Below are 27,665 nucleotides of genomic sequence, written 5' to 3' on the forward strand. Positions count from 1 at the left end.
TGTTTCTTTTTCCACTATATAAACCTTGAAGCAGGTAAGTGAACATGTATAACTTTTGCTTATTTAGAGTGACTGGTCAAGAACTAGAGAGAGACATATGGTTAGCCAATTCTACAGAAAGATGGAGGAGAACTGCGATGTTTTGCAACGGCAACAAGGAGGAGAACACCACGAAGCTGCAGGGAAGAATGAACAACCAGAAAAGCAAGCAAGAGAAGAGTATAAGAACTTCAGGATCAGCAAAGGCCAACAAACTCGACCACCGCCACAAAACTGTCCTCGTTGCCACTCAACAAATACCAAGTTCTGTTACTATAACAACTACAGTCTTGCTCAGCCAAGGCATTATTGTAGAACTTGTAAGAGATTTTGGACATATGGAGGAGCTCTCAGAGATATACCTGTGGGTGGTGGTTCACGGAAAGATAGACGATCAACAAAGGGACCATCTTCTACTGTTGTAGCAGCAACTTTTTGTCCTTCTTCTTTGTTGAACAAGGAAACAGATGCATGGCCTATTCATATGCATGTTTCTAATGGTTCATCTACCTGCCCTGTAATTGTATCTGTTAACCAAGCCTGTAAAGGTTCTCCGCCTGATTCTACTCCGGACATGCAGCATGGAAATGTTACAGATCCTCCTCCTGCCCCAGTTTCTTGGAGCAGCAAAGATGTCATTAAAGGAACCAGTACTTTTCCTGAGCCATTTTACTGGCCTGGTTTCCCTTGTCTTTGATCAGGACTAGTTTTGGGCCGACTTTTTTCGAGTGGCCCAAACATTTTACCCAAAAGAACCCATCTTTAGTTTTGTCATCTCTCGTAAAAATTTCTTGGCCCAGGCACTTATTTGTTGAGGAGAAACTAATCTCTCCAAATTCATCTAGAGAACGCAAAGGAAGAAGAAGAAGGCAGATTTTGTGTAAGTTTTATTCCTCTTACAAACTCTTAAATTCACTGTATTGATTAATGGATTAATTTAATAATAAGTTGGGGTTCTTTGAATTGAAGTATAAGTGATGGGGTTTTATTATTTTAGTGATATTATTTGATGTTTTTTTTTTTTTATAGTTTTAGAAAATGGTATGGGACTTTCTCATCAATTTGATGAACAAGTAGTCCTGATTTGAAGGAATATATACTGATAATCCACATTATGATCGCAGACCACCTTGTAAATAGCATCAGCGGGAGTTCTCTGTTTTTATCCTTTTCTGGTGGGAAAAGGCACTAGTCTGCCTTAGTTCCTTCACTCAACTTTCTAGGCATGCTATACTTTGAAATTTTCTTGACGTATAATGTAGTTTTTTTAGATGAGATGTTCTTAGAATTCTTTTAAAAATGTTTTGGAGAAGAGAGCCCCACCCTTCCCAGATGGCAACTGGATTTCTCGAAGGGTGTCTGGGGACTTGGGAGTGGTATTCTCCACCCGTCTCTGCTCACGCCCCCACTGCAATGCAGTATACTAGTGTTAAGCCCACGGCCCACGACATAAATAAAATCGGGTAAGCTGTGAAATAGAAGACAAACATGCACTAGTGCTAATTAGGGGGGGGGAAGTATAATTCTCGGTTTCTCTTGGCTTTGGGCGATTTATCACTCTATCTTCCTCCATATACATTCCACTCCAGCAAGTGTTAAAGATAAAATTGGGTAATGGTTTTCTCTCTCCATCCTCCTCAGCTCTGGTTTATTGGAATTTAGCGTTTGTATTTGTGATTTAGATTTTCATAGTTAGAGTGCTGCTTTTTGTTGTCAGTATCCCACAGTTCGTTCTGTTTCTTTTTTCTGCGTCTACTCCATATTGCTCCTATAGTTTTGATTAACGAAAGAGGAATGTGTCAAGTCAATCATGTGGAAGTGAGTATCTTTGTTTGATGAGTGTTAGAGTTCGGCATGAGTCATTAGATAGGTGAGTCACGAGTGTTAGAGTTCTCTGTTGAGGTTTTCGGTTTTCCATATTGTAAACAAACTATTTTCTTATATAAGTAGTGTGAGAGAAGGCCGAAACTAATTAAGCCATACTCTCCTTTATCTCTCCCTGGCGCTACGACACTGAAGTAACCCATGCAATACTCCTAGGAAAAGCTCGAACGAGATTTATCTGCATTATTTTCTTTGTATACCTATACATCACTGATTGAGTCACAGATTCAAGGGATAAATTCAAACTTACATGAATGTTTCTTTTTTTTGAGTCATAAATCCGTAAATCCATGGGTATTTGAAAGGAGCGTAGGTTGAAGATGGGTATTAATCATTACTGAGTTAAAATCAAGTATTATTGGTGTCTTCATTGTGAAATGCCTAAATTCAGACCCTAATCCAGTTTGGTAATAGATATTGCTCAAAGTAATGGGTAGAACAATGCTGACTTCTGAGAAAAAGAGGCATGAAGGAAGCCCACCACCGCATGCCATATGTGGTTACTGCTAGATGGCTTTCAGTTATGCAAAAGGAGTATAATATTCCTATGTAACATGGAAACGTCATATTTCAAATATAATCCATGTCGGATACGTATACACGTGTCCGTGTTGGACACATAACAAGACACATTATGTGTGATGTACCTCAATTTTTGATATTTCGCCACGTCAGACACTTTGTATTTGTGTCGGATATGGACACACCTATCCGTGTCAATCTAACTTAGTTATATTCATATCATATGATGTTTCCTAGAAGGATTATATTGAGCTAAAACATAAAAAAATCAATGTGCACGACCTTAATGGGAAAAATCAAATGGAGAACCTAACATCCATATTCACAGACCAAGGAGTGATACACTATTCCTCAAATTGTACATGTACACTATTTAAAAGGATGAGATTTTCTAAACAGGGCCAGAATGAGTTACAAAACAAACTCTAAAAGCAAGGTCACTGAGGCTTTCATGTTTGGTAGTATCATTTTCAACTTTGTACCCCTTCATCATTAAGGAGATGACTCCATTTGATGTTTTGATGTATTAGGCATCATAGGTTTCCTTTTTGGGCCGTTCTTTTTTAATATTATTAGTTTATTTAAAAAAGAATTAATTAACACTCAATTTTATCAATGAAAAGAATAACTAAGTAAGAGTACTGTTCTTCTCAATAAAGATATGAACTACTCAATAAGGAGGCTAATATCCTTATGTATATTAACCTTACCACTTTAATCTCTGAAATCCCAAAACTTATGTAGCGGGACTTTTATTCCTTGGTCTGACATGGCCATTAAAATAGACAGAAATAAAAAAATGAAAAATAAAAATAAAACGTCCCAAAAGGAAACCTATGATGCCTAATACACGGTAGGGAAATTTACAAATTATTTGTTATATACAGATATAAGTTATTATGTCTCACTTTTTAGTCCCACAAAAAAAATTCATTGCAGGAAAGTTGTTTTTATGATTTGAAACTTATGAGATTAGGGTTCTTTGGCTGAATGTTTTATTTTTAGTTGTTTCTTTATTACAACATTTGTTGAAGTTTTATCAGCCCCCCCCCCTCCCCCCCCCCCGACCCGCCTTGGTGGGAGTGTTGTGTGTTGTGTTTAGTTCACATGAGGTTTATGTCTGTGGTTTGGTAAAGATTGGAGCAGAATTTTAATATTCAAAGGTTTTGAGCTCGGCATGTGTAAAGTCTCGAATTCTCGTTAAGGGTATTTTCGTAAATTACATATCAAACCTAGTGACATTTACGTATTTGGTCGGTCGGGTTTACATTTCAAACTTACATAACTTAATGAAACTTAACTCCGACTCATAAGCCACGTCAGGTAAGCAACTCATATGCAAAAATTAGACAAAAATGTCGTTTAGCGGCTTTTCTGCATTCGAAGCTTGCACGATTTACATGCATGAGTTGGTTATCATTATAGCATGCGGTGGGATAGGATGTAGGAAATTAAATTAAGGTTGATGGGCAGAAAAATAATTACGGCGTTAAGTCAAATTAATTAGTGGGTAGAAGTTTAATTATGACTTTAGGCCTAGTTTAAATATTGTGGGCTTGGGCTTTAATTAACTTAACATGTAAAGGCAAAATAATGCTTAGTCACCGTACTTAATAGAAACTAAAAAGAATAACAAGATAGCTATTTTTTTTACGCTTAAATAACACCGAGAGAGAAATTTCTTTTATCCCATTCTAGTTCACTTACCCATCTATCCACTTTAAGATTTTCTACAACCCATCTCTTGTAAACACTAAAGTTAAGTGTGAAATTTCAAAACATGACTTAGGTATGGCTATCGGGGTTTCTTTTATTCTCGCGACAAGGCGAGATTGAGTTCCGTCGACTTCCATTTAATTAGTTTAGAGGTGAGTCTAGTCTTCTTCCCAAATAGCTAGTTTAAACTCATTTCAATGGATTTGATGTACTGAAGATATTTGAATGGGGTGGTTTTATATTTCAGCAGTAGCTATTTGGAGAGGTAATGGCTTAATGAAATCAGTTGAGAAGAAAGCTAAAGGAAGAAATTCTTACTGATTTGGTAAGAAACTTTTATATTCTCTAGTTCTATACTTTGTTTCATATACCTTGGAATTATAAAAGCAATGATTCTAAGTTTATATGTATTAGAGTAAATTCACACCCATTCATTGATGAAGTTATTATGGTTTGGAGAGTGTTGAAATTTGGACTTGGATTGGGAGTTTATTGCAAATGGAATTGGTGTTTGGATAGGAGGAAATTGTATATGAAGCATTTGAATTGTTTAAGCTACTGATAAAATATATGTAAGAACTGAAAATGGCCTGTTAGATAGCCTAGGGAGGCCTGCAGTGGCCTGGCAGCAGTCTGTCAGTGTCCTGTAGCAGCTTGTGGTGGCCTATAGCAGTCTAGAACAAAACTTTTGGTAACTAGAAGGGTAGTACGTTAGTAATTACATTAGTAGTTAATATAATCAACGATTAATTATTTCTTTCGACTTAAGTTGAAAAGAAATATTAGTTAGTTTTCTTCGGGTTCTAATAGATTTACGGTTATGCTTATATGATTTTATAGGAGTTGGATAAAATTATTTGCTTGTTGAGATTAAGGAAATGAAGCGTGCTAAGGTAGGAACTTACATACCAATATATAGCCTGCTTATTTTCATACATGATTTATTTGTTAAATTGATAAAAGATAGTTTGATTATCGAACCATGCATGAATATGTGATACTCATGTTTCGCATTTTATTTTTAATTTGATATAAACTAAATATATGGATGGCTTTTGCGTGGAAAAGGAGTTTTGTGAAATTCGGGTTATTGGGATTAATTTTATTTTCTTAAAAGGGAAAAACTCGTCTTGAAAAGGGGTTCTCGTCTCTCGTTTTCAGTAGGGAAAAAGGGAGATGGATGTTTGAAATGTGGGTATGGGATACTCGGTTGTGTCTCAGCTATGTGTGAGGTTCCTGGATTGTTAAATTGATTTGGATTTGTTTTATGTTATTTACTATGACTGGGTGCGATTGGGAGTCATAGGTTGTTGTGGTTTTTGATTAGTTGGAAATCTGGAACTCACACATACATGATTCAACATTTTCAAAAGAAAACTATATATATTTATATTATTTTGAAAAGACCGGCAATAATTATTTATTAGATTATATATATCACGAGGAAATTTAGAAAAGAACGGTTGAATTCCTACAACGAAGGAATTGGTGTCAAATTCTGGAGATGGCAGTTTTTTCTAGAAATACAATTACCTTGTTCACTTTTACAGGTGGTGGGCCATTTCTAGAGGGATATATTGATAGTTGTATTCCGGGAATCTCAGTTAACTTTTCTAGATAGCCATCTTTGTACGTGCCATGTTGTATGGTGATTAGCTTGTGTGAGATTACACGTTATCTCGAGGAGGTTTTAGTTGCGATGAGTGAGAGTTTAGTCCACTCCTGGACATGTGTCAGGATCCTGAGCAGTCTGCAGTCGTCGAACGGTTGACTACCGTAATTATGTGACAGCCCGTATGGTGGTCGTGGTCATAGGGCTCACCTGAGCCCTAAAAGCTCTGGGTTTTGTGTGTAAGATCACAACTAACGGTACTTCAGCTTCCTGCCGGTAAAATTAGAAAAATAACGGTGCATGGTTCATACTGGGAATTACTGAACCAAGATATTGCCTGGGACTGGGGTTGAGTACCAGTCGTATCCTCACCATTCTAATAAGATGCAGCGGCCGCAATAGTTGTATGATGATTGTGAAAAATCTATTTTGAGTATTAAAGAAGCATGTTGATATGATTTATGTTAGTTAGTGATTTATTATATAGTCACGATATTTTGATTATTATGATGGAAACCCTGCATGTTTTAAATGGTTTTGCTATAAGTAGATTATTTATTGGCTATATACATTTCTACTGGGCATCGTTGTTTGCTCATTCCTATATTAATACCTTTTAGATGAAACCGTTATGGAGGAGACAATTACTACTACTAGTGCTGATGATGGTTATGGTGACTTGGGTGGTTTTCACTATGCTTGATGAGAGAGGATCCAGCTTATTTTGTTGTAAATACTTAATGTATATGTATAAATCACTCAAACAGTCTTGTATAAAGTTAAGTTAGATATGTAGCTTGGAAGGGTTGATATATGAGGATTATATTATTTTGATTTTCAGGTTATGACAGGGTTTAGATATTTGAAATGTCGATATTTCAAAGGAAACTCTGTCGAAATTTTATAAAATTAGGATGACGTAATGTCTCGAGATACATCTCCATGTCCTCGGGATGTGTGTTGGATCTGGCAGCGTTACAGCATGGTAGCTTCTTGTTGGTGTTCGAGGATGTTTTCTAATGGAAATACGTGGCATAGGAAATATAGGATGTAAATATGACTTTAATTAAATGTGTTGTAAGACTGTTCTGTACCCCCGAACGTTTTTGTATGATTGGTTATTACTTCACATGTAGGGTGGTGGTTGTTGTTGTTTTTTTGTGGGAGGGGAGCAGGGGCAAGGGCAGTTGTTATATCTTTTAAAGCCCATGGTTCTGTTTGGGGTGAACAAGGTTCGTCTTGGATGAGGTTGTTTACTTGTTTGTGTTTTGATGGGGTTGTAATCCATGATTTCAACCTTTTTTTTGTTTGAGTTATTCAACAAGCACAAAAAATTATCTTGGTAGTGTCTTGCAGCCCTACTGGACCTATATGGAGATCTAAGAATTTTTTATTCTTGTTTGTGACTAGTTCAGAGAGAGTTGGTGTTGAAATGGATCTCACACAATTCAAGACTGACATTGATGAGCTCATGAATGAGTTTGCTGAGGTACATATCTTTAGTTTAGGTTCTCTTTATTCATCATCCACATCCTTTGGCTTCTTTCTATTTATGTTCTCATACATTAATGGTGATCCACAGTGTAATTCAACAACATTGGATGATATGAAGAGGATATGGCTGTCGCGAAAGTTCACTTTCATCTATGAAGCTAGACCTACTACCAATTTGGCTTTCTTTATGCAGTCACTTTTTGCACATTCAATCCGTATGTCCTCACTGAACAAAATCCACTCTCTTCCCTAGCTAACTTATTTCTGCAATAACTACAACTAAACAAATGAAAATGAAAAGAACAATAAGCACGTCTAAATGAGATTTGAAGTATGTGATTTGTATACCTACGTATATTTGAAGGATACGATTGATCTCTGTCCCAATAGAAGTATACATCTCGTCAAGGGAAAAAATATTTTTTATTGGAAACAGTCTTACTGGAGAAAAAAGAGGGTGAACAAGAAAAGAAGAAGAAGATAGGTATGGAGAAACTGAGAAAGTATGGCAGATTTGGGAAGAGATATGAAATGGATATTGCTTTTATTCAATTCATTCTCTTTCATTAAGTTTATCAAAAAGACACAATTCTGTGAGGCATCTTAATGAAAATCATTGCTATGATGCACTTATTACCACAGGACTAGTACTGAAGTGTGAGATCCGTTGTGTTATTGTGATGCAACTCAATCACTAGTTCATAACTTTTGGCAAACACTTGAGAGTTATTCTTTCCGAAAATCTCAGCATAGGGAAAATTGGTTAAGTTGTTCGGCATGACTCTTTTATTCCTTGTTAATATATACCATCATTACCACACAAATAAAACAAAAGGAATTAGTAAATTTATGAAGGACATTTTGGAACCTTGTTACACAGGCACACGATATTTAAATAAATAATCCGTGTCTGATACGTGTCCACGGATCCATGTCGAACGCCACACATGCACATATTGTATATGATATATCTCAAATTTCTGGTATCCGGACACATGTTTCCATGTCATTGTAATAAAATTGGATCAATAAACTTTAAACGGAATTTATTTTAAATTTCATCTGCGTCCCTTTCTTCTTCTTTAATACTAATTGCCCATTCATCTCTGTCCTATTAGCGTTTTTTCTGAAGTTCCCAAACAATCCTCTTTCCTCATTTTAGTCATCTAACTGTCTTCAGTGTTTTCTATATCTTGTGTTCTTTGTACAACATTAGCACGGGGTTTAATCTTAGAGTTGTTTAGTTTGTTTGATCTTTTTCTAAGGTGTGCATTTTTTAAGAGTTTAACGGTGCTAATTTCCTTATACCCCTTGTATTGTTTGACAATGTCAAGGATAAATTTATATGCAGGTTACATGCTTTCTACAACCTCTTTGTCACAAAGATTGGGTGGCCTCTATTGCCTTTATTGCCTTTATGAGACTCAGCCATTCAGGCCTGCTTTCAAGATTTACTTGTCACTTGGTATGCTATAGCTACTTGCTTAAATAAATAACTTTGTGTACATGGTGTTGCTTAATGAATCTGATACTGCTAGTTATTTTTTAACGTATCTGAAGCATTCTAATATAAATAACTATGTGTACAAGTTGATCGCTGTTGCTTACTGAATCAGATACTGCTAGTTATTTTTTAATGTATCTGAAGGATCTGGGCTTCCAAGATCCTCCAATGTCACGTTCTAATTTTGTAAATCTGGATTGCAGTGGGTAGTAGAAGTCAGATTCCGACGTTCTCTTGCATTGCACCTTACCTAGAATGTTTAGGATGGAGTCATTTGGTGCCTCGATATGTACTTGTTGACCTTATCTAAGGTATATAATGATTTGTCATCTACAGTTACTGACCTGTATTGTAGGCTTTTGTCATCACATGGAACTGATGGAAGTCCATTATGCATGTTTTGACTTGATGGCTTTTGGGACTTCGAACCAGTTAGGAGTGTTAGATATTTTCTTTATGTCGCTTTTTCTTTGTTTGTTTTTTTGTTTTTTCGTGTACAAGAAAGAAAATGAAATGAAAGTATATCACCTAGATGGATACCTAAGATGACTTAATTCATGTCTTGATGACTTCTTTAAAAAAATGGACTTGCACCCTTCATCTATATGATTTATTTCACATGATGGTAGCTTACAGTAGTGCCTCTAGTTTTAATGATTCTTTATTTTAACCGATTCTTTTGCACCTTTTCTTAATAGAAATTATCCTTAATAAAAATAAAAGGTAGCCTACTATTTTCAGTATATTTATTCTTTCTGACTTCCTTTTTTCTCCCAAAAGGAGAGTTGAAGAGACTCAAAAACCTTGTCATTGAGGCAAAAGAAGAGAATATAAGTGTTGTACCTGCTTTAGTCAAAAAGATGCTTGACAGAAATATGATTCTATTTGGATCGGTTGAGATAAATGACAATTCTGTAGCTGAAAGGGTCAGTGAAATTATGAATCTTCAGAATGCACGCATGCAAGTTGCATATGACAAGTAATCTCCTGACATAACGATTTATTTTCATCGCTGATTTATATATGTCACTCACGTCACCTAAATTCTGCTATTCTTGTTTGCTCTATGATTAAGCAGGTTATTGGCAAATACTCCAGTTGAACGCTATCTACACATGGACTTGGTAAGTCATATTGCATACATCGAGGAAGAAGATGAATTTAAGTTCTTTTAAGTGGTACAAAGTTGACTAGACATTTACAAACTGTAGGCTACATAAAATTGACATAGCTGTCATGGGTCTTAAACCACACGTCCAACCTGTGCAATCACTAATGTTTATGCATGAAGGAGTATATCTCTATTTCCTAAGGACGACAATAAGTAGATTGTCCAACTATTGGTGATAAGAAATTAATCAGATTGTTCCAAGTAGTTTAATAAAATCTTATGTTAACTCTTTTTAATTTTTTTTTTAAAAAAATTTATTGTTTCTTATAACCTTTCACTTTGTAGTAGTATAGAAGCTTCCCACCACATTTCATGCACACCAGATAATATGTACAGACGCAAACACTTTTTATTTGGTAACGAATGCACTAACTATGTATATGACGCCGAAAATAGACTGATTTGATATCACCCTTCCATTCGAATTAGCAAAAGCAATATCTCCTTGCATAATATGGATTCCATGTGAATGAGTCGAATTACTTATCCATCGGTCTATTAGTGAACCATCTCTCAGGGATTGTGAAAGATGCTCCAAGAATACCACAATAAGAGGAAAGCTGATACCTGATCTGTTAAAAGTAGGAGATTTGGAATGTTATCTGCAAGTGTTCAATTTATAAAATACATTAACTATTTTCTTGAATTCATGAATTGTCAGGGTTTGGAACTTGACCTGAATTTGGTAAAGAAAATGTCAACAGAATATGCAACTGTGAAGGAACAGGCCATCAACGGTAACTTTATTGTTTTTTGATTTCCTGGTTTATCAACTACTCAACAATAAAATTGGAAAGCTATCTGATTTGACAGTCTTACTGAGCTTCTATGCTTTTGGGTCAGCAATTATTGTTCACTTGTTACTTTTTGAAGGGGGAGAGTCACTTTACTTCTAGGATACATTTGCACGAACACGTGTGTCCGTACCCAACATGGATACAAAGTCTCTGACACGGCTAAATATCAAAACCTGATGTATATCACATAAAATGTGTCCGACACGGACACATGGGTGGTTATATATCTGACACGGATTAATTTTAAATATGGTGGGTCCATGTAATATAGCTTCACTTAAATATATTCTAAACCACATATCAAATTATTCACATTTTCTTTTTCTAATACCTAAACGAGTAATAGAGCATTAGAGCAAATTGAAATTTATGTAAGATTGACACCATTTTTTTTAGAAAAAGAAAATCTGTGTAGGATATTTATCTCTGTATCCGTGTCTGATACAACAAACATACATATTACCGGCTTAAAAACTGGATCACAGCCGAATCGTTTTTTCTCTTCAGTCCGGTGTGGCTTGTCGGTTTGGACATTTGATTTGAAAAGTTCAGTTGTCATTGAATAAACAGGTTGATCAAGGAGACAAGGAAACTTCTCCAAAGTTGAATTTTTATCAATTGTCTACAAGTAAAAATATCAAAACCCTTGATCTAATCATATATTTCACACATTAAATGGGAAGCCAACAAAAATGAAAGAAAGGAATTGGATCAAAAGAGAACAAAGAACTAGAAAACCAAAGAAGTAGCAAAACCAAGTTTGCAATAGTGTTTGAACGTGTAAATCTAGCTTAGAGAGAGAGAGATGCATGAACATGGAACAATATTAGATAGTTTTAATTATATTATTAGTAGTCTTATTTAAGTTAGAAGAGTTTCGTATTTGTTTTAGATCTAGGTTAATTAGTAAGGTTTCTATTTTAGTTTCTAAATAGAATTAGGACCATTGATTATTATATAAGGGCATCTAGGCCTTCATTGTTAGAGGATTATTATTGAATATTATTTCTTTCTTCATGTTTGAAGGTTTAAACCCTAGTTTTAAGTGTTTGATGTATTAAATCTTATTGATGTTCATCCATTGTTGAAGCTTCCACCAACAAGATACATCAAATTGGTATTAGGTTGTAGAAAATTCGACCTTGAATTTTACCAAAATAACTGCTCACAAGAAGAACAATGCACCAAAACGTTGCCAGCACTTGATTCCATAAATGATGTATGGGCTGTAACTCGCGTAATATGCACTTCAATGCTTTGTTGCGGACACCAAAATCTTCCTCGAAGTTGGAAAGGAAGGGATCTACAAAATCACTCGGTACCTGCTTCACTTGTCCAAATATAATGTCCTGTATACTTGCTTTAGGAGGCCTGTGTCTTTCATCCTTAACTGTGAGATTAATACTAGCATGTTTCAAAACACCAAAATTCGAGTAAGTTGTACCAAGAACGATTGGCAATTTGCCCTCTTTCCTATGGTTCTAATCTGAATTGTCTTCTTCTATCAATTCAGCAATGCGAATCTGAGATGCTGCCGGATCATGCACCTTAATACATAACATATTACTGCAATTGGTAGCATTGAGTGGCCCAATTGATTGCAAAGAAAAGAATTGTTGGTGGACCAAATTGTTGTGTGGCAGCAGTAGCTTTCGACTTTGATGTTGCGGATGGCTTGGATATTGGCCTTGTTGTGGTATGCCAACACTTCGGGGATGCTGGTGGCACAAATTTTCAATTTTTATGGACTTTTCTTGTGGTAGACAACTTGTGCATCAGGCCCACAATTAGACATTCTTAGTGGCGGTCCATCAATTAATTTACATTCATTAAAGCCCAGCCCAAAAAAATTTGTGCTTTGACGTCCTTGGGCTTGCTGGTTATAAGCCCAAGTGTGAAAACCAAATTGAGCACGAACATGTCTTCTTGGTGGAGAAAGGCTGGATGATGAATCCGAAGGATAAAAAATTAGGAGCTAATTGACGAGGTTGTCGGCGATTTCCACGTACTAACATAGGCGGGGAATCAATGTAATCATCATGTGGTGCTCCATTGGTAGCAGCAGGCTGATGGCGATCACGACTAGGCCTATTGGTTTGGTGACCCCGGGTTCTATGAACAGGATCATATTGAGGGGTTGGGGTACTTTGGGTTTGTTTTTTATGGGCCCATTTAGAGAAATCAGGTGGACTACGAAGGGTTTGAAGAGGGGAATTTGATCATCTGCTTCCTTCATCACAAACCTGCGGTAAAAGTCAAGCAACCCGATTTTTATGGTGTCCAATCTGCGCACGAGTTCCAAAGTTGAGTCCAAAAACCATCTCCTCCTCCATCTCTAATTGCAAGTCTTCTTTGATTAAGTTTTTGATTTGGATCAGCAACTTGATTTGGAAAAGGAAGGAAAGCTCCAGAATTTTGACCGGAGGGTTGCTGGAGAGGTCGGGTCTGATTACTTGTTGGTGCACCTCTAGAAACACGTCCATGGGGGGTTGGATTTCGTGCTTTTCTGATCTGGCCAGAAAGGTTGGAGATTAGGTGGGGGAGACCGTCGGTAGGTTTAAGTGGGGGTAGCTTTGGCAGGGGTTGTGAGTCACACATCTGTGCGGCAATGCGATGGTGGTGCAATTGATATTGATCTTTGGAGGCAACAGGTAAAGGTAAAGAAAAGGCAGCTGGAAGGTACGGTGACGAGTTTTGTCGCGAAGAAATGAGGTTGTCTACATTATAGTTTCGCTCGGATTTGAGAAGGATGGGAATATGCTGCTGATGATGCGGGGTTGACACTTTCAATAGAATTTCGTCTAGTGCTTCTTCAATGCGGGTAGCATGAGTCAGCAAAGTAGTGGTTTCTCCTTCTCACACATCTGTGCGGCAATGCGATGGTGGTGCAATTGATATTGATCTTTGGAGGCAACAGGTAAAGGTAAAGAAAAGGCAGCTGGAAGGTACGGTGACGAGCTTTGTCGTGAAGAAATGAGGTTGTCTACATTATAGTTTCGCTCGGATTTGAGAAGGATGGGAATATGCTGCTGATGATGCGGGGTTGACACTTTCAATAGAATTTCGTCTAGTGCTTCTTCAATGCGAGTAGCATGAGTCAGCAAAGTAGTGGTTTCTCCTTGCTCTTTTTGTGATTTGCTATTGTGAAAAACCCAAAATCTTAAAGAATTTGATACCAATTTGATGTATCCATTGTTGAAACTATGATGTAGACAACTTCACTCTTTCTCGACAAAACTCGTCACCGTACCTTCCAGCTGCCTTTTCTTTACTTGTTGCCTCCAAAGATCAATATCAATTGCACCACCATCGCATTACCGCAATGATGTGTGACCCACAACCCCTGCCGAAACTACCCCCACTTAAACCCATCAACTGTCTCCCCCACTTAATCTCCAATCTTTCAAAAACACGCAATCCAACCCCCCATGGACGTGCACCAACAAGTAATCAGACCTGACCTTTCCAACAACCCTCCGGTCAAAATTTTGGAGCTTTCCTTTCTTTTTCCAAATCAAGTTGTTGATCCAAATCAACAACTTAATCAAAGAAGACTTGCGATTAAAGATGGAGGAGGAGATGATCTTGGACTCGACTTTGGAATTCGTGCGCAGATTGCACACCATAAAAATTGGGTTGCTCGACTTTTACCGCAGGTTTGTGATGAAGGAAGAAGACGATCGAATTTCCCTCTTCAAACCCTTTGTAGTCTACCTAATTTCTCTAAATGGGCCCATAAAAAACAGGCCCAAGGTACTCCAACCCCTCAATATGAGCCTGTTCATAGAGCCCAGGGTCACCAAACCAATCATGATTGCCATCAGCCTCCTGCTACCAATGGAGCACCACATGATGAGTACATTGATTCCCTGCCTATGTTAGTACATGGAAATTGCCGACAACCTCGTCAATTAGCTCCTAAATTTGATCCTTTGGTTTCATCATCCAGCTTTTCTCCACCAAGAAGACATGTTCATGCTCAATTTGGTTTTCACACTTGGGCTTATAACCAGCAAGCCCAAGGACGTCAAAGCACAAATTCTTATGGGTTGGGCTTTAATGAATGTAAATTAATTGATTGACCGCTGTGTGTACCCTACGTCATATTTCCGGTCCAAAGTATACTCGGACTATGAACCGGGTGTAAGACCAGCGGCGGACCAGTTTGGGGGCAAACACTTTGGATAATCCGGTCCTCTAATCCGTTAGAGTTCACAACGGGTTTAGGGCCCATCCGGTGGCCCGAAGTTCGTGGACCCATCCGTCCGGATCATTCGATCCAAATCACTCGATAAGATCCTAATGCAATCCGATAAAATCTTGCACAAGGATAGAATGAAATCTTAGAGAATGATCCTATTTTAGATAGAGTCATGATAGGATTCATGAAAGAATGCAATCTCCGAGAATCACTTTCTTGGCCGCCAAGGCAGGAGATTGCTATATATATGGAGGCTTCTGCATCTTCCAGAACTACGTTTTAAGAGACTTGATCCCGGATTCTTCACTGGGTACGTAGGCAACCAGAACGTTGGTGCAGTCTCTCTTCCTCAAAAATCCCAATCCCCCATATCTTTCGAGCCTTCGGAAGCACCATCACATTGGGAGTGTTGGGTTAACGTTTTGCCCCGACATTCTTTGGCGCCGTCTGTGGGGACCGAACCCACGACTACGTGGTTTTCCGAGCGTGATATTTTCGACCTTATTCTTTCGGTCGTCCTTGTTACCATGGCTGAACAAACTGCGATGAATGATGTAGAAGTTGCCAATCGGCATGTAGCAACTTTGCAAAACATGGAGACTATTCCAGGCACCACTACGGAGGTGGGGCAGTCGAGCCGTCATAGATCTTTCTCTCAGAACGGAGGAAACGGTGATCGCCCGGTAGTTCCACACACTCGGAGCCATTAGGGACTCGGAATCTAATCCCCGTCCTCCGCAATGCCCGTATCTTTGTCTAACGCCAGAGCTGCCGAGAATCCACGCGGGGATGGTCCTCACCGAACCCACCGGTGATGCTATCTTTAGCGACGTCAATAAAAGGCCGGGAGGCCGACATGCTAACCCACGCCTCCATTCGAACTTGCAATACCAATCGGATCCAAATTTAATCTCTTTTGACAAGAGTAGTTCATGGAAAACGAAAATTTGAGAAATCAACTAGGCAAACGGCCGAGACCCCGCAGAGCACTAATCGGTAGAGTCCCCTTTGTCCGCACGTAGGCAAAGGCAACGGGCCGAACCGACAAATAAGATCCTAATAATGGCCAAAACCTTATTCACAATAATGGTCAAGCTAGAGATCCAAGCCAAAGCCGGACTATCCACCCTATCGGTGTCCGTCCCCCACTCATTCCGCATCAAACAATGTCCGGGATCGGTTGGGCACAAATCCTCGATACACCGATCCACAACAATAACTGAACTCCAAAGAAATGCATTGAGTTCCAGGTTGAAACGCCAAGATCCGTGGATGTCCCGATCAAGATATGAATCCCAACACACAAATCGAATGAGAGTCCGCTACCCGCTAACAGAGCGGCAAAGCGTATATGGGTAGAATCGAACGCCGGGAACGACCGAATCCCCATTGAATCTTAGCCCGTGATGAATGGATCCGGAGAGAAGAGAATCAAGATGAGGACAACCGTGAGAATATGAATGAACAAAGGGTTAAGGAATTGATTAACCAAGCCGCGACCGTGCAAAAACCATCCGAGACGATCCACTCTTTGGAAAGTGGTCGCGGCGAGGTCCGAATTTTCACCCTTTGTCAATGACATTCGGATCAGGTTTCATCCCGAGGCATTCAAACAAACCTCTTCCGACTTACGATGGCGTGGATGGTCGTCCGAACGAAAGCACGCCATGAGCTACCAAGCGGCTATGACCTTATAGAATTTCATGAGTTGTTAATGTGTCGTATTTTTCCAAATGACGTTGAAAGGATACGCGACTATCATGGTTCAACAAGTTGCCTCCGCGTTCAATTGATTCATTCACCAAGCTCGGCCGATATGTTCGTTGAACGTTTTCGATCAAACATGAAGACGAAGAAGAGTCCGAAAGCACAATCGCTTCAATCTCGCCATGGAGAAAGGCAAAACAATTAAGAGTTTGGTACGACGGTTCAGAAGCTTCACCGGGTTCAAGATGTGAGTGATGCTTTTCGCAATACAATCATTCCATCAAGCGTTGCATTTCGACAGAGATGGACTTTACAACTCTCTCACTCGAAAGCCGCCTACCACCCTTTCTGATTTATTTGCCCGAGTGGAAGGGTACGTTCGAGTGGAAGATGATCAAAAGTCTCGACAGAGAAAGGATGGCGCAGATCTCGCTTCCAAGGACTCCACAAAGGATAAGATTGTCAGTCAAGGTAACAAGAGGAGTACTCAGAATAATACGAAGGCCCCGAATATAGAGGAAAAGGTATTCACCCCTTTAACTCTTGGCCTTGCAGACCTGTATGAAAAAATCAGAACTAAAAAATGTTATCGCCGGCTCGGCGCTACCGTAAGATCCTACAGTGGCGGGATAAAAATCGAAAATGCAAATATCACGATGATATTGGGCATGAAACAGATCACTGCAGAGCTTTGAAGAAAGAAGTTCAACGCCTCGTTGACGAGGGACATCTTCTTTGAGTTTGTTCAAAAACAAACCTCGGTCGACCCATATCAACTTGGTCAACACAACGTTATCGATATATGCCACGCGTGTCGATAGCTTCTCACGCGTCGTCGGTAAGATATAGAAACACGCTTTGAAATTTCGTCATATACAAGATCATTACCGGTCAATCAGTTTCAATTTTGACCAAGGTATCAATACGAAACCTATGAAGGTCACGAGTTGAAGTTCAATGAGAATGACGAAAAGGGAGTGTATTACCCTCACAATGATAGCCATTTGTTGTCATTCTTGCATGGATAGGAATCTTTAGGGTGCGTAAGATTTTTATCGACACGAAGCTTCGGCTAAGCGTGTTATTCACCGTATTTACTCGAATGAAACTTTGGAGGACTTGATCATAGAAAACCGTAACCCAATCATTGATTCAACGGCGAACCGACCCATGCCATTGGAAAGGTTCATCTCCCATCATCACGATTGGGCATCAATCTGTCGATAAATTTCCTTTTGATAGATTGTGGTTCTTGTTACAATGCAATTTTTGGTAGGGATTGGATCCATGCAAATCGCTATTGTATCCACCTTCCACCAGCGTTGAAATTCCCCACGCTACGGGAGTATGTAAGATCCGCGATGACCGATGATGTCACATCGGTGTCATGATTTGGCACTAGAAGATACAAGGAAATCAAGTCCGTCCAACACGATTCTCCGTGTTGATCATGCCAAATAGCAATTCTGAAACGTTGGGCTTATCAGTAACGAAGCCCGATGCTCGAAAAAGGGTCCCTCGATCGATCAATTGGGAAGTTCGATAGGGGCGAGAGCCACGAAACTACTTTCATCACCGGCTTACCCCCAACCGAAAAAAGGCTCTAATTCACCTGTTATGGGATTATCAAGAAATATTTGCCCGATATCAACCAAATGCCCGAGTCGACCACGGATGTCGCACCCGCAAAGCTTCGATATTGACCGAGATTCAAACCGGTTCGACAAAGACCAAGGCGGATGGCTCCCCGCGAAAACTAAAGGTCTATGATGAGATTGGTAAACCGCTTGGAGCGGGGTTCATTAAGCCCGTCGAATACCCGACTTGGGTATCCAATATCGTCAGCGGTTCCAAAGAAAAATGGGAAGCTCGGGGTTTGCATTGACTTCACCAACCTAAACAAAGCTTGCCCGGTCATCCATACCCATTACCTCGCATCTCAGATCTAGTCGATGCGACCTCGGGTTTTGAGCGTCTGTCGTTCATGGACGCTTTCTCTGGTTATAACCAGATACCTCTGCTTGAGGAGGACCAGGAGCACACGGCGTTCGTAACGGACCATGGCCTGTATTGCTTTAGAGTCATGTCATTTGGTCCGAAAAATCATGCAAAGCACCTATTAGAGGATGATGAATACAATGTTTGCCGATCTGATTGGGCGTATCATGGAAGTTTACATCGATGACATGGTGGTCAAATCCAAAGAAACACCCGACCACCTTCAGCATTTACAAGAGGTATTTGATAGGCTCGTAAGATATAAATTGAAGTTGAACCCTTCGAAGTGTTCTTTTGGGTTAGCATCTGGAAAGTTCTTAGGATTTTTGATGACTCGACGGGGTATTGAGGCAAACCCTGAACAGATTCGGGTCATTCTCGAAATGCCCCCACCCTCGAATAAAAAAGAAATTCAATTGCCTCGGGTCGTTTAGCGACCACTGAATAGATTTATATCAAAGTATTCGGATCGATGCGGGCCATTTTTTCAAACGTTGAAAGGTGCTTCCGTTTGGAACGAGGACTGTGATAGGGCTTTTAAAGAAATTAAAGCATACTTGGTATCACCCCCTCCCGTTAGTCCGTCCAAAACCGCCAAGACATTGGAATTTATTTGGCGACCGAGATCGCGATAAAGTAGCGGTATTGTTTGTGGAAAATCCGGAGGAGCACCCAATCTACTTCATTAGCAAAATGTTGACTGGATCAGAGAGTAGGTATTCTAAAATTGAGAGAATCGCGCTTGCCCTTGTGCATGCAGCACGCAGATTTAAGCCTTATTTTCGGGGGCGTGTGGTGAAAGTGTATCTGAGAATATTCCGCCCGAAGGCACTTTCGGACGAGCCGAAGAGTCTGGCCGCCTTGCTGATTGGTCTAACTACCTAAGTGCTTACCACATCTTGTATGAGCCTCGCACTGCAGAAAAAAGTCATGCATTAGCTTCTTTGATGGCAGATTTCCGGTAGAAGATATCATGGTTTCACCCGAAGTTATTCGAGGAGGAACAATCGGTTAAATTTTTCCCAACCACCAACCCGACTCCATTGAAGAGAATTTCACCGAGGCGGCAGGTCAGGTATATCTGAGATGGTTCAAGTAATAGGAAGGGTCCGGATCGGTTTGTGTGATAGTCGAATCCAAACGGTAGCGAATCGAAATGGTCCATCCGACTTTGTTTTCCTGCTTCCAACAATGAAGCCGAATATGAGGCAGCAATATTTGGAATGAGAGTGGCGCTCGAAATGGGGGCAAATGAAATCAATATGGTAACGGATTCTAAGCTAGTTGCTTGTCAGTTTGGAGGGTCATATCAAGCACGAGATGAGCGAATGGCGGCTTATTTAGATGTGATACACGATCTCGCTGCAAAATTTGAGTGCATCTCAATTTCGCAAAGGCGAAGGAATGATGTTCGGCACGCTGATGCATTGGCCTACCTTTCGCCAGCCTGATTCAATTGAACCTCGCAATATCGGGTAGAGGTCCGATTCTCGCCTAGCATTGACCTCCCATCGCCGATATATGGTCGGCGCCTACGCCGCAGTCGCGGCGGCATTCACGCAGATTTATCACGCGATCCACTACGCGCAAAAAAAGCGGGACAAGCACCAAGAGCATCCCACTCGGGTTTCTCCTCACGCCCATGAGGAGGATGTTTGAAATCTCCCCACGGTGAATACCGATTCTGCGATTGGCGAAAACGAGGTTATGACAGAGGAAGACTCGCGAATCGATTCCGACCCGGATCTTGGCCGACAATGCTCCCGAAATACCGGATGATCGGTTTTCCAACATTGAGTCAATGGAACTTCTACTTCCGATTGGCGTTAGAATATGGTTGAATTCTTACTTAACCGAGAACTCCCCTTAGACAGACTTTATCCGACAAAGTCAAACGGGATGCATGGCAATTTGTGTTGTTACCTACCCCTGGAGGGGGTCCCGCCTTTACGAAAACCCATGGGTTCAGCCCCACTCCTCCTGCCTTTACTCCCTCAATAGGGACAACAGATTTTAAAAGAAATTCATGAAGGCATTTGTAGTAATCATTCTGGTGGTCGGAGCCTCGCTTACAAAGCTCTCACCCAAGGATATTGGTGGCCATATATGCAAAAAGATGCCAAACGGTTTGTCCAAATATGTGTACCATGCCAGAAACATGCTCGGATCGTTAAGCTTCCTGCGGATGAGCTTCATCCTATACTTAGCCCTTGGCCATTTGCTAAGTGGGGACTCGACATTGTGGGTCCTTTACCTAAGGCCCTAGGTAATGTGAGGTTTCTCTTGGTCGCAACTGATTACTTCACTAAGTGGGTTGAAGCTGTATCCTTGAGTCAGATTCAGTCTTCAGACGTCAAACGGTTCATCTGGCGCGATATTGTGTGCCGATTCGGTGTCCCAGCTGAAATGGTATCGGACAACGGCCGCCAGTTTGATTCTGCTGAGATCCACATCTTCTGCAAATCCCTGAAGATACGGCATAACTTCTCCGCACCCTATTATCCCCAGGGAAATGGACAGGCGGAAGCAACGAACCGGGTTATTTTGGACATGTTGAAGAAAAGGCTTGAATCAGCTAAAGGAAACTGGGTTAAACAGTTACTAGGGGTGCTTTGGGCTTATAGGACAACCCCCCGTCGTTCAACATGAATGTCTCCCTTTTCATTAGCATATGGAATGGAAGCAGTACTCCCAACTGAAATGATCGCCCCAACAGTGCGCTCACAAACCATCTCCACAGAGGTCAATGCTGACATCTTGGCTCGCGACAGAGCCATGGTGGCGGACCTTAGAGATGAAGCCCTGCAGAATCTCATGACTTACCAGGATTCTATGAAGCGCAGTTATGACAAGAAGTTACGCGCACGAGCATTCAAACCAGGCGATTGGGTTTTACGTACAAGGCAAAGGAGCAATGAAGAACCCAACAGCGGGAAACTCGGTGAGAACTGGGAGGGGCCTTTTATCATTGAAAGGCTCGCATCCAAAGGTTCTTATTTTCTCAAGAACTTGGCTGGCGATGTCCTAACCAAACCATGGAACGCGTACCATTTTATGTTTATTTCACAAGTAATTTACTTATCATTAGTTCCACCAATAAATTTCACATACATTGTACTTTCTTTCCATTTTTCATCAATAAAATTCTTTTCCATTTATGTTGTGTTTTAATTTCAAACGGGTCATTTAGTTTGAAATTTATTAAACCCGGGTGGCAAAGGCAATCCTACACTTCAGTTTCGGCTTGCGTGGTGTAGTGTGCCTACGCCTGACATCATGGTTCGACAATGAAAATCCAAGAACGATAATGTATCGCTTTTGGTCTGGGTGCGATTGTTTAGAGTACATCAAGCGTATACCCTTGGTGGCGGAGTCTAAGCTACACTCTGATTTAAACCCAACTATTGAGGCACTTCTGGGTTGTCTGTTGGTCTCCTCAAGGATCGTCTATGGGAGAATCTTTGCAATGTAACTACGCTTGTTCGTCAAGTGACTTAGTGGCATTGTTATCGTCGCGACAACGGTAGACCACCGTATAATATTTTATAAAGATGGTTAGATATTACACATATTCTATCCACGTTACGTCCACTTTCGCAGGTTCTATGAAAAGAATCTTACGGATTAGTGTCGATTCGGTTGGAGATGTTGTCTCAATTCCAAAGATTCAGATTCTATTTTTTCTGATTTGGTTTCCATATTTCTATACGGGGCCGTGTAACACAAGTGGGGGCATCTTAGTTGACGCATTTACGAAGTCAGCCATGTCGGCTAGATTTGCCACATAGAGCATATATAGTTTAAGGCTTGACTATCAAATAATAGATCAGCCACAAGCCCAGTCCTTCAAGACATCCGAAATTCATTTTTCGAATAGCCTCCCGTGTATTCAACAAAGGCCCATTCGAAAAAAAAAAAAAAAATCCTAAACCTTAAACCCTAAACCCTAAAACTCTTGAACCGGTTCAACTCTTGAACCGGTTCAGTCCACTTCAACTCTTGACCCTCTACCACCGGCACCGGCCGGTTCAGGCATTTTTCCAACCGGTTCAGGTGGTTTATGTCCGGTTTTGACATTTTTCCAGCCGGTTCAGGTATTTTTCCAACCGGTTCAGGTGGTTTCCATCCGGTTTTGACATTTTTCCAGCCGGTTCAGGCGTTTTCCAACTTGTCCAGGCGGTTTTCCTCCTGGGTCCAGCACTTCCCAGCCGATTCAGTCGGTATACAGGCCGATTCCAACAGTTGCCAGGCCGGTTCAGGCCTACTTAGATCTGGGTCTGATGAATTTCCTACATTTTCAGGTCGGGTCATCATTTTTTCTTCCTGGTTCATCAGTGTGCTTGCCGGATCAACCGGTTTTCTAGCCAATTTTAGTCTTTTTTCGACCAGGTTAGCCTCTTCCATGGTCATATCATTTAATTGGCCACTCGTTTTACCCACTCAAGTGTTTATGCTTTTCAAACTTTCTGGCCTATCTCCATTACACGTTCTTTCTTACTTCATTTTGGTTTTTTCGGTACTTTAATTATTCAACACATCATCTTCATCTTCGTTTTGATCATTTGTTGAAGAGGGGGCAATGTGTGTACCCTACGTCATATTTCCGGTCCAAAGTATACTCGGACTATAAACCGGGTGTAAGACCAGCGGCGGACCAGTTTGGGGGCAAACACTTTGGATAATCCGGTCCTCTAATCCGTTAGAGTTCACAACGGGTTTAGGGCCCATCCGGGTGGCCCGAGTTCGTGGACCCAATCCGTCCGGATCATTCTGATCCAGTCACCTGATAAGATCCTAATGCAATCCGATAAGATCTTGCACAAGGATATAATGGAATCTTAGAGAATGATCCTATTTTAGATAGAGTCATGATAGGATTCATGAAAGAATGCAATCTCCGAGAATCACTTTCTTGGCCGCCAAGGCAGGAGATTGCTATATATATGGAGGCTTCTGCATCCTCCAGAACTACGTTTTAAGAGACTTGATCCCGGATTCTTCACTGGGTACGTAGGCAACCAGAACGTTGGTGCACTCTCTCTTCCTCAAAAATCCCAATCCCCCATATCTTTCGAGCCTTCGGAAGCACCATCACATCGGGAGTGTCGGGTTAACGTTTTGCCCCGACAACCGCCACTAAGAATATCTAATTGTGGGTCTGATGCACAAGTTGTCTGCCACAAGAAAAGTTCAGAACAGTTGAAAAATTGTGCCACCAGCATCCCAAGTGTTGTCATACCACAACAAGGCCAATATCCAAGCCATCCGCAGCATCAAAGTCGAAAGTTATTGCTGCCACACAACAATTTGGTTAACCAACAATTCTCTTCTTTGCAATCAATTGGGCCCCTCAATGCTACCAATTGCAGTAATATGTTATGTATTAAGGTGCATGATACGGCAGCATCTCATATTCGCATTGCTGAATTGATAGAGGAAGACGATTCAGATTAGAACCACAGGAAAGAGGATAAATTGCCAATCGTTATTGGTACAACTTACTCGAATTTTAGTGTTTTGAGACATGCTAGTATTAATCTCACAGTCAAGGATGAAGGACACTGGCCTCCTAAAGCAAGTATACAAGACATTATATTTGGACAAGTGAAGCAGGTACCAAGTGAGTTTGTAGATCCCTTCCTTTCCAACTTCGAGGAAGATTTTGGTGTCCGCAACAAAGCATTGAATTGCATATTACGCGAGTTACAACCCATACATCATTTATGGAATCAAGTGCTGGCAACATTTTTGTGCATTATTCTTCTTGTGAGCAGTTATTTAGGTAAAATTCGAAGTCGAATTTTCTGCAACCCAGGGAGGGTGGCGTATACGACTATGAAGAGCTTTTATGCGTTGATGGATTTTCATGACTCCAAACTCGAGAATGAGTTTCTTTCAAATGGGGGAGTAGATGCATGAGCATGGGACAATATTAGATAGTTCTAATTATATTATTAGTAGTCTTATTAAGTTAGAAGAGTTTCCTATTTGTTTTAGATCTAGGTTTCTATTTTAGTTTCTGATTAGAATTAGGAACATGGATTATTATATAAAGGCATAAGCCTTCATTGTTAGAGGATTATTATTGAATATTATTTCTTTTTTCATGTTTGAAGGTTTAAACCCTAGTTTTAGGTGTTTGATTTATTAAATCTTATTGATGTTCATCTATTGTTGAAGTTTCCGCTAACAAGATACATCAGAGAGTATCATTTTCTTTAGTTTAGAGAAGTGGTTGGTAAGTTATTGTTTGGAGAAAGGATAATGAGAGAGGGAAAAATGGGAGAACAAAGAGCACATGGCGGCAGGAGAGTTGTGAGATTGAGATTTAGGAGTTAGTTTTAGGGTTTGTTGTTTAAGCCTTTTAAGATCCAATGGTCGTAATTACATTCCAAGATCCAATTGTTTATAACAAGTCTTGTTAATATATTCATAATTTCATATGTATACATAAATATCTGATTCGGTTCGGTTTTGAATCGGTTTCCATAATCAATAATCAAGAATCGTAAACCAAACCCGAACTGATCTATTGGAAACGAAAAAATGGGCCAGCTCAGACCGGTGCAGTTTGGTTTTCCAGTTTTCATGGACAGCCCTAGATACTACATGTGCCAGTGTCAATATCATTTGGCTTGAAATGGTTTTTAGAAGGTTTGTTTTGAGGAGTATTGAGGAAAATAGATAAATCCATTGGGTTAATTGGGATAGGGTGTGGGCGTGTGGGTAAGGAAGAAGGGGGTCTTGGGTGTAAGTGTGTAACTACTTGCTTTGCCATGGGTGTAGCTTTGCTTCCTAAATAGTTGTGGCGGCATGGAGGCATGGAGTAGAAAGCGTCTTGGAGGAGGAAACGAAAGTAAAGAAGAAATTTGTTAAAACTATTACGATTCTTTAGTTGCACAACTATTTCTTGGGTTCAAGACTTTACAAAGTGCCTAAAAAATAATCAACTATGAAAGTGCCATACCATGGAGTTGTAACTATGAAAGTGACACGGATTTTTTTAAAATATGAAATGTCCATATTATTTAATCTAAAACCAAGCACGACACGGATTTTTTTAAAATATGAAATGTCCATATTATTTAATCTAAAACCAAGCACGACACATGTTTGAGGAAATATATAGCCTTGTGCAAACTTGAAACATGATTGGGACGTTATGGGTCTACAAACCATGGTGTTTGGGTCCTGAAAAATTAGCTGAGGATACTCGCGAAGAAAAGTATTCTCAACTTCTAGTTGCTGAATGGATAGTGTGAAAAGGGGGGCAATACTAACTACTTCGGGTGAGGTTGTAGCCTTGACAAGTAGGCTAAACGTCTCATCGTAATGAAGACCTAGATGAGCGTTATGGCGTTCAGTGGAACCATCAGACCCGCGTTTGAGCTTGAATTCCCATTTGCACCAGAATCTCTAACCTGATTTGTTTGCATAGTGCATATTTATCAAATTTTGAATGGTGCGTAAAATAATTTACTTGTCATGGATTGCAAGACCATCTCATTATATCAATCGGCGAAAGAGTGGAGTGGGTCCATTCTCTTATTTTTGGCTTCTGCACATTTTCTCCTACTTATCATATCTAGTCGTAATATTTGCTGCCTTTGTTACAACTAACACTTCCATCTCTTTTTCTTGAATGGGTTCTTCTGTGAAGAGGCTGGTAAGATTGTGGACATCCAGAACATCAAGCACATAGCCGAAAATAAGAAAACGTTTGGAGATGTAATGGAGAAGATAGTTGAGGATTGGAACACTCAAAAGGATGTCTTCCATCAGCATAGTGGGAGTAAACAAGGACCAACTGAAAATGGAAATGAGGTTGTGTGCTATCAGCCCAATGGATTGGATCCGCGCCTCAATGAAGATGTAGAAGAAGTTGATGACTTTGGCAAGGAGCTTGAACTCCTACTCTCTTAGTCTCTTGACTTGGTCAGAATAGGGCGTACACGTAAACTCAGAATCGCTACTGTTGGTTTTGGTAGTCCAGATTCCAGAAAACGTTCTTTTCGTACAGCTCCTATTTGTAAATATTTTCTATACATCAAATCTGTATCAAATGCTATCTGAAAGCGATCTGAAATGCACCATTGAAAAACAGAAAAACGACTTGTATTCTTTTGTATAGCATCTATTTCTCTCTATAAAGACACAGACTTTTCCTGGTTTCTCAGCCTTCCACAGTTCCACGCCATCAAGTTAGTTACTTAAAAAAAAATGAGGATATTTTTGGTATTGGACAGTTATCTTTTTGAACGAAACATCTTAAAAAAATTTAGTTCCAACGCCTTCAACACAAACTCTTCCCTTCTGATTCTGAATTGTTGCGACGATTCCAGTGTGCCTTCGAACTTAACTGCTCGCTCCAACTCTATAAATGGGCATTTTTTTACTTTCCAATTAAATTTGTTTATTGTTGTTAACCATAATTAGTTGTGTGTTTAAATATAGTATATATAGTGGGCCGCATTACTTTTTCTAGGAACATAAAATGAAGGAATGTTCTGAAATTATACATTGGGTTCATGTGTTGATATTGTTATAAATTTGGAAAACGATTGAAGGAATTGTTCTATCGGTTCGCTTACAGCTACTAAACGCCAACTTTTTCGTTTGTGTGCTTTGGGTCTAAGAGGTTATTTGAGAACCATCTTCATCAAGTGAAAGAGTCGTAATGCAATCATCCTTTACGTGGTGTCGACCAGTTTATATTACCTATCATGGCTGTCGTTTCGTTGGAGTCAATTGGATTTAGTCACCTTTATCAGGTCCTTTAAACATTTGATTAGGCGATTAGCCAATCTCTTTTGCTATTGTCCATTACCCTTTGGGTACCCTTTAAACATACTATAGATTGGATATTCTTTTATTTAATTTTTTTTCTTCTTTCTTTTTTCATCTTATAATCTTATAATTGGTTTTCATTATTTACCTCCCAAGAGCCAAGACAACGAAATTTCTATTTTGCAACTCCAAATCTCCAATTAGGTCCTGATGTTTGGATGGCCTGATAGCAG

The 27,665-nt window shown here is 39.9% G+C and overlaps 1 protein-coding gene and 1 long non-coding RNA gene across 19 annotated transcripts; both read left to right on the forward strand.

Annotated features, from left to right (window-relative positions):
- Window positions 1-778: 778 nt before the first annotated feature.
- LOC147505207 (Small nuclear RNA activating complex (SNAPc), subunit SNAP43 protein) lies at window positions 779-26,816 on the forward strand. 18 transcript variants are annotated; one of them, XM_086557799.1, is made up of 11 exons: window positions 816-919; window positions 4,235-4,313; window positions 4,409-4,486; window positions 5,002-5,054; window positions 7,184-7,262; window positions 7,356-7,482; window positions 8,619-8,732; window positions 9,552-9,750; window positions 9,850-9,895; window positions 10,604-10,679; window positions 26,306-26,816. In XM_086557799.1, the coding sequence occupies exons 5-11, from the start codon at window positions 7,206-7,208 to the stop codon at window positions 26,566-26,568; spliced, it is 882 nt and encodes a 293-aa protein (XP_086413925.1). In that variant the 5' UTR covers window positions 816-919; window positions 4,235-4,313; window positions 4,409-4,486; window positions 5,002-5,054; window positions 7,184-7,205; the 3' UTR covers window positions 26,569-26,816. The 18 variants fall into 18 exon arrangements, with proteins under 18 accessions (XP_086413920.1, XP_086413925.1, XP_086413930.1 ...); XM_086557804.1 differs by having other exon boundaries at window positions 7,189-7,262; XM_086557802.1 differs by having other exon boundaries at window positions 4,412-4,486.
- LOC147505208 (uncharacterized) lies at window positions 11,923-12,349 on the forward strand. Its single transcript, XR_015193250.1, has 2 exons — window positions 11,923-12,057; window positions 12,253-12,349. It is a non-coding gene; the product is annotated as an uncharacterized LOC147505208 (long non-coding RNA).
- Window positions 26,817-27,665: the final 849 nt, after the last annotated feature.

This window comes from Coptis chinensis, chromosome 4 (genome assembly GCF_015680905.1).
Source record: "Coptis chinensis isolate HL-2020 chromosome 4, ASM1568090v1, whole genome shotgun sequence".
NCBI classification, from domain to species: Eukaryota; Viridiplantae; Streptophyta; class Magnoliopsida; order Ranunculales; family Ranunculaceae; genus Coptis; species Coptis chinensis.